Source organism: Hordeum vulgare, chromosome 1H (assembly GCF_904849725.1).
Source record: "Hordeum vulgare subsp. vulgare chromosome 1H, MorexV3_pseudomolecules_assembly, whole genome shotgun sequence".
Lineage (NCBI taxonomy): Eukaryota > Viridiplantae > Streptophyta > Magnoliopsida > Poales > Poaceae > Hordeum > Hordeum vulgare.
The window spans coordinates 316,500,686-316,509,520 of NC_058518.1; the positions used below are offsets into that span (position 1 = coordinate 316,500,686).

Genomic DNA, 8,835 nt, shown 5'->3' on the forward strand with positions numbered 1-8,835 from the left:
GTTGTCGTAGCCAAAAACTTGTTTCTTCCAATGTCCTCCTTGCTTGCGCACAATTTCCTCAAATTTCTTACTCCCGGCAAGATCTTGAATAAATAATTTTCATGCTCAAGTATAACTTGGCTAAGAGAATCATTCGTGGAATCAATTCGGTACTAGATGAAGAAACTTTCTTGCCTTTGTTACTAGTGTTCTTCGGTTTAACTTGTGGAACAAAAGTAGACAAGAGTAGTCGTTTGGCTAGATAAGAAGAACTCTTCTTTCGTAAATCATCATTGATTGCTTTTAAGAACTCATGTTGTTGCTCCAAGTTGCGCTTATTGAAGCGTAGCTTCTCATGAGTTCTTGCAAGATCTCTATGATCTTCTAGAGAAGTTTCATGAGATAACTTAAGAGTGTTTAATGCTTTAGTTAGTCATTCAATCTCTTTCTTACCATCATCATTCGACTTCTCTTGATTAACATGATAATTAGCAAGTTCATTTTCAATGTGATCACTAGTTTTATCAAAGAGCAAGTCATCTTCTCCTAACAAGTCATCCTCATCACGATCAAAATCAAGATATTTGGGGTGTGATACCTTGGGGCCTTTAGCCATGAAGCAGTTTCCACACCCCTCATGTGGTGAATCAAATAAGTCATAGGACTTGGAGGAAACAAGTGCAATGCCGACAACACCTTCATCTTGACTATAGCCAGAGTTGGAGTGGTAGCTTCTCTCGGATTGGTTGTCAGACTAGGGGCCAGAAACCTATTCACCAACACGATCTTCATGTATTCTTGTAGAACTATTCTTGGTGAATTTATCCTTCTTATCCGATTCCTTGCCTCTCCGTGAGTGTATTAGATAATAACGATCTTCTCTACTCATTCTCGCTCTGCGAGGTGACTCATCTCTTGAGCTTCGTCTTCAACGTGACTCTTCTCTTCGTTTGTAGGGAGCCAAGCACTTAGTGGAGTAGTGTTCGGGATTCCCACGGTTGTAGCAGTTTCTGTCACGACTAGACGAACCCTTCTCATCATGTCTTGAGCTTGAGCTTCTCTCGTTGCCTCTACTCTTGTAGAAATTGTTGAATTTTCTAACCATGAGGCTTATCTCTTCATTGGTAACAAGACTGTCCTTTGAAGTAGCGGGATGATCGCTTGAAGCTTTGTAAGCACCGCTTGACTTGTTGTGCAGCTCATCTTTGTCCTTGAGTGACATCTCATGAGCAACAATCCTTCCAATGACTTCCGTTGGCTTGAGATCTTTGTTGTTTGGCATCATTTGTATTAATGTGCATACGTTGTCATATTTTCCATCCAAATCTCTAAGTATCTTCTTGATGATGAATTTGTTGGTCATCTCTTTGCTTCCTAAGCCGACAATCTCATCTGTGATGAGAGCTAGCCTAGAGTACATCGCATCGACTCCTTCACCATCCTTCATATTGAACTTGTTAAATTGACTTTGAAGCACATCCAACTTAGATTCTCTAACCGAATCAGTACCTTTGTGCATATCAACCAAAGTATCCCAAATTTCTTTTGCATTCTCAAGGCGGCTGATTTTGTTGAATTCTTTGGGGGCATAGGCAGTTGAATATGATGTCACGGGCTTGTGCATTGTATTTAAACATCTTCAATTCTTCATATGTCGCATCATGATCCGGTTCTTGACCTTCTCCGAAGAAGTCACCTTGGACACCAACACGAACAACTGCCCATAAGGCAATATTATAACCATCAATATGCATTTCATCTTATGCTTCCAACTAGCAAATTAGTGCCATCGAATTACGGACCTCTATGGTGATAACATCCCTCACTAGATGTCGTACTCTCCTAGGATGTGAAACCAATGCAATGGAGACCAAAGCTGTGATACCACTTGTAGGATCGAAAGTACGTCTACGGAGGGGGTGATTAGACTACTTGACCAATAAAAACTTAGCCTTTTCCCAATTTTAGTTGTGGGCAAGTTTTAGCAATTATAATGAGTCAAGTTCACCCTACAGATGCACATCTAAGAGCATAGCAGCAGAATGTAAAACATGCAAGTGTAAAGTAAAGGGTAAGGTAGGGAGATCAAACGCAAGAGGATGTCACGGAGATTTTTAGCATGGTTCTGTAGGTGGCGCTATCGTACATCCATGTTAGTGGAGACTTCCACCAACGGAGGGTAACGACTGCGAGAGTCCATGGAAGGCTCCACCCATAAGGGGTCCACGAAAAGCGGCCTTGTCTATTCCACCGCGACTTCCGTCCACGAAGGACTAGCCTCACTCACGGTAGATTTTCACAAAGTAGGCGCTCTCCATGCCCTTACAAACATATTGGTTCAACTCCACAACACGAAGTAGGTTGCTCCCTAGCGACACCTAACCAATGTAGGAGGCACCACCCTCCAAAACGTAATAGATGCGGTAGAACGATGAACTCCATGCTCTTGTGCTTCAAAAGAGAGTCTCCTCAACACTCAATCACTCTCTCACAGATTTGGCATGGGTAGGATAGATTGATTTGGTGGAAAGCAACTTCGGGAGGCTAGAAATCAAGTTTCAAATGGATCGATTGGAATATCTTGATCTCAACACATGAGTAGGTGGCTCTCTCTCAGAAAATGGATCTGGCAATGAAGTGTGTGTTCTGAGTGCTTCCTCTATGAATGAGAGGTAGATCGAGGGATATATATAGGCAGCCCCCAAAATCGAACTGTTACAGTATAATTGAACAACTCGGTGACACTGAAGTTATATATTTGGTGGTACCGACTTGCTCAAAAGGCAGCAACTTTTGAATCTCGGTGGAGCCGATATGCACAACTCGGTAGAACCAAAAAGGTGACTAACGGTCAGATGGAAAAACTTTGTGGCACCTATACTCAAACTCGGAAATTCCGATTTTGTGCAATCAAATACCAAAGGTTTGGCCACCCAAACTCGATAGCACCGATGCATCATCGGTTCCACCGAAATGGTAGGGTTTGGCTACGTTTCTGTCTAGGATGAAAATTGGTACGGCCGAATCTGGTAACTTGGTGGCACCGATTTTCGATATTAGTCTTGGGACAGAAGTGTTATGTGCGAGAATGGCTGAGTATTTTTGGTGGCTATCTCTGAGCACTTGAGCAACCAATTCATCTTAATACCTCATCCCCTTTTAATAGTATTGGCTTTCCTATGGCTCAAAAAGTGATTTCTCACAAAAGTAAAATGAAGAGTCTTCTAGCTTGAAGCTTGAGCCAATCTTATTCCTTCCTTCCATCAAGGGGCATCTCCACATAAACCTTTAGCCAATGCATTGTTTGAACTTTTCTGAAATACACTTGAATAAGATCATTAGTCCAATGATGCATATGTTGTGATCAATTATCAAAACCACCTTAGGGAGCAATTGTGCTTTCAGTTGGAGGCTCCACGTGAGCCGACGTGTCGAAGCAGGACGACGTGTTGGAAATTGGCTCAAAGAAGAAGTGGCACGGCAATGCTGACGCAGGTTAAAATTTCTGACACAGTCAATGTCGTCTTGATGAAGTGACCATGCGGTGATGCTGGTGTGTCCGCCCTGTGTTATCGGTGGGCAACGACTTTGGTGAGGATTTAGCCTTGGCTATGCTGGCCTCTTGGTCGTCTCTCCGACTCAATGATCCGATGAGGTTGACCTCGGCGCGACGAAGTGACGATATGACTAGCACAGGTGGACTTTCGTGGAGCAATGTTGTCGTGTTTGTTTAACACCGACGCGACAGTGACGGTCACCTTACAAAAGGCTTTAAAATTGTTGGAACATGTTTGAGAACACAACACAATACTCTAGGACAAAATTCCTTGAAACAATACGCGTGATAACTAGTTCATGAAAAAGATGAATACGGTCAGATTCATTTTCGCGTAGAAAATAGATCCGAAAATTGATGCACTCATTGTATATTTTCCAGAGTTTGAATGATCGCATGAAGCTGAAATCTTGAGGTGTTATCGATATAGGAGTTCGGCAGCTGATGAATGCCTTGATCTTTCACAAGATATCCAAGCTGAGCTCTAGACACCTCGCCCCAAACTTGCCCAGATTCCTGTCTAGACTCGACATGACTCTGGTATATCAGAGATTTCCGTATATTTCTTCATCGAGATAAGCCAAAATTATACAAGGTGGTTGCAAACTCAATTCCACACTTTTCTACCAAAGCAATCGTCAAAGAGATGCTCGAGGAGGCAGGGACTGCGAACAAGAATCTGTTGTCTAGAAAAGTTGCACGGTCGCCCGTGGGCAATGTTGACGCTGAGCCCCCGAGTTCCATCAATGATTGTCTCATCATCTTGATACAAATGAGAATTGATATTGATGAAAGCACCTGTACGAACTTAAGGATCCAACACGGAGCGCAACCCTTGATCTAGCCGAGGTGACCAGTCGAGCCGGCGATGAAGATGCGTTCACAAGTTGAACCGTTTTGTCTGTCCGTCAGGACCAAAACAGATACATTCAGACTGGGTGCGGACGTGTGTTTTGTCTGTCTGTTTGTAGATGTTCTAACCAAGTTGCCAAGCGGGAGTGACCGGCGGTGTCAGATCAATGAACCGCTTAGCATTTTTATTTCTAGGCTCTATAATGTACTTTCTCTGTCCCATGATATAAGAGCGCTTTTTACGTTAGTATAGTGTCAAAAACGCAACGGACGGAGTAGAATTATATAGTGTAAAAAACGCGACAGAGGGAGTAGAATTATGGGGACTGATCTGCGCCGGCGCGCCGGCCCAAACTTTCGGCCGGCCGCACGCGAGCCGCAGGATCCACCAACCCCGCGCCGTCCGCACGGTTGGATCCGCATGCAACATTTTTCCCCCTATGCAGCAAAATTTCGATGCGATGCAATAATTTTTTCAACGGTTGCAACATATAACAAAATTTGTGGAAAAAAATATCTACGTGATCGTAGCAAAAAAACGAAGCTGATGGTGCGTGGTAGCAAAAGTCAAACGCAGGTTGTAGCAAATATTTACGTGACGTGTATGCAACTTTTTTAATGAACGGTTGCAGCAAAACATGATGCCGGTTGTAGCAAAAATTAACACGGTTGTAGCAAAGTAAAAAAAATCGATTGTAACGAAAAAATCGACGAACTGAAGTTGCAACCAAACGTATATGCAGTTTTTTTACTGGGACAAAAAATAATAAAAAAACGCTTGCAACAAATATGACGCTGGTTGCAACATATTTAGATGAAAAATGTTGTATCCACTGACCAGTGAAGCACGCGGATGAGAGAAAATGTTGTTTGGGTCCACGCGCGCGAGGGGGTGAGCGGCGCTTCGGTTCGGCGGGCGCGCGGGTGGGAAACGATTGCTAGAATTATTGTGAACGATCATGCCTTTTATGTGCAACTTTTGGTCATGTAAGCTCGAATTGATTATTGTTATTGTTATTACGTACTTTTCCACGGAACTGGTCAAGGTGAACCTAAGCCATTCGTTTTTTGCCTGAAACGGAAACCTAGTCTACGCGCGCTGGAAAGAAAGCTTTGACGTTTGCAGCTTAGAGATGGATGGCTACCTTCTTGAGTTTCTCTCTGGCCAATCTTCCTTCCTACCCTGCTTTCTCTTAGGCCTCCGTCTTCCCCTCTCCGCCATCTTCCTTCCCCATCTCGGCTGCCTAGGACAGCCGGCCGGGCTGCCGGGACGAGCTTCACCATGGAAGGTTATTAATGCTTCTCGTCCTTCTGTTGCATTTGGGTTTGGCCAAGCAGGGAGGCTTCATGCTCGAAGAGATTCCCTATGTGCATAGATCTGGCAGCTAGATCGATCTGAGAAGTACAAAGATTACTCCTTTGAAATGAGGCCTTAGCTCCTCTGCTTGTTTTGCGTGCGTGTAGTTCAATTACAAGTAGTTAGTACTCGGTTCATTTCTAGCTGCTAGCTACGGCCCTGCATGGTGTGCGCCTCTTATTTGAATCTATTATTGACGATACATCCATTCATGGACGCAGCTTCTTTCAAATTAACCAGTACTAGTAGTTTGTTTGTACTTTGTAGCTACCTAGATCCGTGGATTGACAAAACAGGTGAGTATACTAACACTTTGCTATTGCAGAAAATCACTGGGAAACCTTCAGGGGGATTGATTTTGGTGTAGCCGGAGAGTTTAAAGTAAAGGTGGAGGACGAGGAAGCGAGGAATCGTACTGATTCTACCACTTTTGGTCTGCACCAATGTGTTTATACCGTTGGTCCAGTCGAATCCCAGAAGATGGTCAAAAAGGGTAGCTTGGGTAATCAAATATCAAAAGAGCAATTTGTTTTCCTTGCTAGCTTGAACAAGCACCCAAATGCATTTTTTGTTGAGAACTACTACATGGATGGGGATGGCATTGGATGTCTTGTAGTGGAGTCTCTCAACGGCAGATTCCAAAGCTGGCTTAACTATCAGGTTGACACGAAGAATAAGCAGCCTAGTGCTCCTACGCTGTTTACTGCTGATGGGAGAATGCTGCCGACGTTGCGGACCATCATTTTGTAAGTTAACTGGTGGCTTCTTATAATTTGCAGTGCTAGTATGTTCATCCGTTTTTTACCTCTTTACACTTCTTCGCGGATGGCATGCGTTTCCAGCATCATCATTTAGTATCTCTTTAATTTTGTTTATTGTAGACAATCCATTTTCTGGCAAGTAACAAGTACACTTGGTGCACAGATCTCTCTGTAGCTTTGTAGAGCATGTACTGGAGAAGAGATGGTATCCTCGGCACCTCACCATGGATGATCTGTACCTCAAGATGATGAATAATCAACCTACATTGAAAGTTTTGATGTCTGATGGTAACTAGATACCTACACATGCCTTTCCTGTATTTGTGTGACTCTATTTTCATGCCTTGTACATCTTTTAAACATGACCGATCAGATTGTTGATGCACGTTTTAATTGCTACGCTATGCAGTGATACAAGGTACTACTCCAACAAGAATTGCCTCGGTGTGGAACCATGTTAAGGAAATCATCACCCACTGTTGCACACTTGACAATGCCACACTGAGTGGTGACAGTAGTAGCTTTTATGACTTCATTGGTCGTCAATCAAAACGCGTACCATTAGAAACATATCCTGATGCTTGGAGTTATGCTGACAAGTCTGCTTACCTACTGCTCATAATGCAAGAAGAAATGGTGATGATGAAACGATATGTTCAAGCGTCAGGCATTGTTTGGCCAACTGAAGATGGACTCATACAACCAATGTTGCAACTCATCCTCGATCACGATAAGACATCAACATATGATACAGATGTACCATGGGATTACATCCGACTCTGCCGAAATGTCAATAAGAAATTTGACGTACCTAAATCTGTGAAGGTTTCTGAATAGAGCGCATTACAACATAAACAAAACATAAATGACAACACTGATTTCCGAATTCTGTTTTATCTACAGGCAGTGATTAAAGATCACATTGGTTTCCTGAAGAAAATGGAGGAGTGGACACCAATGATCTGGGCAAACTTGTATGAAACTATCGGTAAGTATTGTCAGTCTTTTAATTGCGATGGTATTATTAACTGATGTTGATCATTTAATTCAAAAGTGTCAATCCTTTCATGCAAAAAAATATATCAAGACTGTTTTTGTGTGTTTTTTACCTGTGTTGAATCAAGATCGGTCCGAGTTTTATCTGCTAAAAAAAAGAGACCGGTCTGAGTTCGTATTAGATGTCTTACATGTTGCCTGATGTTTCCTTCATGATTAGACAATTCAAATTAAATATCTTACTTTTTTCCCCTACGTTTGCTTCTTAATTAGGACCTCTTTCATTGAGGCGATGAAACCTGGTGACTACCAAAGTCTGTTGTATCTGGAAGCTCGTTTGGTGGAGTACTTCGGCTTGAAAGAACCGGCTGAACTTCAAGAGAGAAATAAATGAGGGATTGTTTTGTTATGTATTGTACTGTACTAGCAGTCGTCAGCCGAAGACATGAATTCCGGCACCCTGCTACTACTTGTTATGGTTGTTATTGTACTTATCTTCTCTGAGGACATCCAACACCCCCTAGTATTATCCATGGTTCTTAATCCTAACATGAATTTTAACCAAAAATGAGATACTCATTTTCCTTTTCATGAAACCAAGATTGGGCGCACTAGGCCATCCCGTTTTCTCTCTCCCCTCACCTCTTCTCTTGCAGCGCCGCCGGCGACCCATCTGTCTCCGCGTTTGGCACGCCGGAGAAAGCTCCTGCCTAGACAACCGCCCCTTTTCTCTCTTCATCTGATCGCATCCCCCGCCGTCCCGCCCCCCCTCCATATCCCTCCTCTCTATATAACTACCCGCTCGTCCACATGAATACTCATGAAGGTTAGAAGGTACAGGATGCCTTGAAAGAAAAACCTAGTAGGAAGGGGGTAGAAGCAAGCTTTAGCTTCCTATATGCTAGCCGGTGCTCAGCTATCTTGATTTCACGGATGCGACAACCAGACGCTCCTATTTGAAGCACTCGATTGTATATTTTTTATTTTGATATCGCTCTTCAAGCATCGGTGCATTTTTCTTTTAAAAGGAGGCGTCGCCCCTACCTCTGCATCGAGTGATGCATGCAGCCTTTTATTAAACATGAAATCAGTCTGAATCAAGTACAAAGTGGTCTCAAAAAAGAAAAAAAGAGATACAAGGCGTCTATCGCGCCACAACTGATGATTACAACAGGCCTAGATAACTATCCACCTATCCTATTAATATGTCGCCATCCAAATCGGTTGAAGATACCTTGAGCTACTATCTCCCAACGGACACACCCATTAACCAAAGGCTCCCTGACTTCCACAGGAGTGAGTAAGGACCACTTGCGGATCAAGGCAGTAGCCCT

The 8,835-nt window shown here is 43.1% G+C and overlaps 1 protein-coding gene across 1 annotated transcript; it reads left to right on the top strand.

The window, feature by feature from the left end:
- The first annotated feature begins 5,523 nt into the window (after nt 1–5,523).
- LOC123410225 lies at nt 5,524–8,008 on the top strand. The gene is made up of 6 exons (XM_045103135.1): nt 5,524–5,676; nt 6,070–6,490; nt 6,669–6,793; nt 6,915–7,330; nt 7,409–7,493; nt 7,775–8,008. The coding sequence occupies exons 1-6, from the start codon at nt 5,670–5,672 to the stop codon at nt 7,795–7,797; spliced, it is 1,077 nt and encodes a 358-aa protein (XP_044959070.1). The 5' UTR covers nt 5,524–5,669; the 3' UTR covers nt 7,798–8,008.
- Nucleotides 8,009–8,835: the final 827 nt, after the last annotated feature.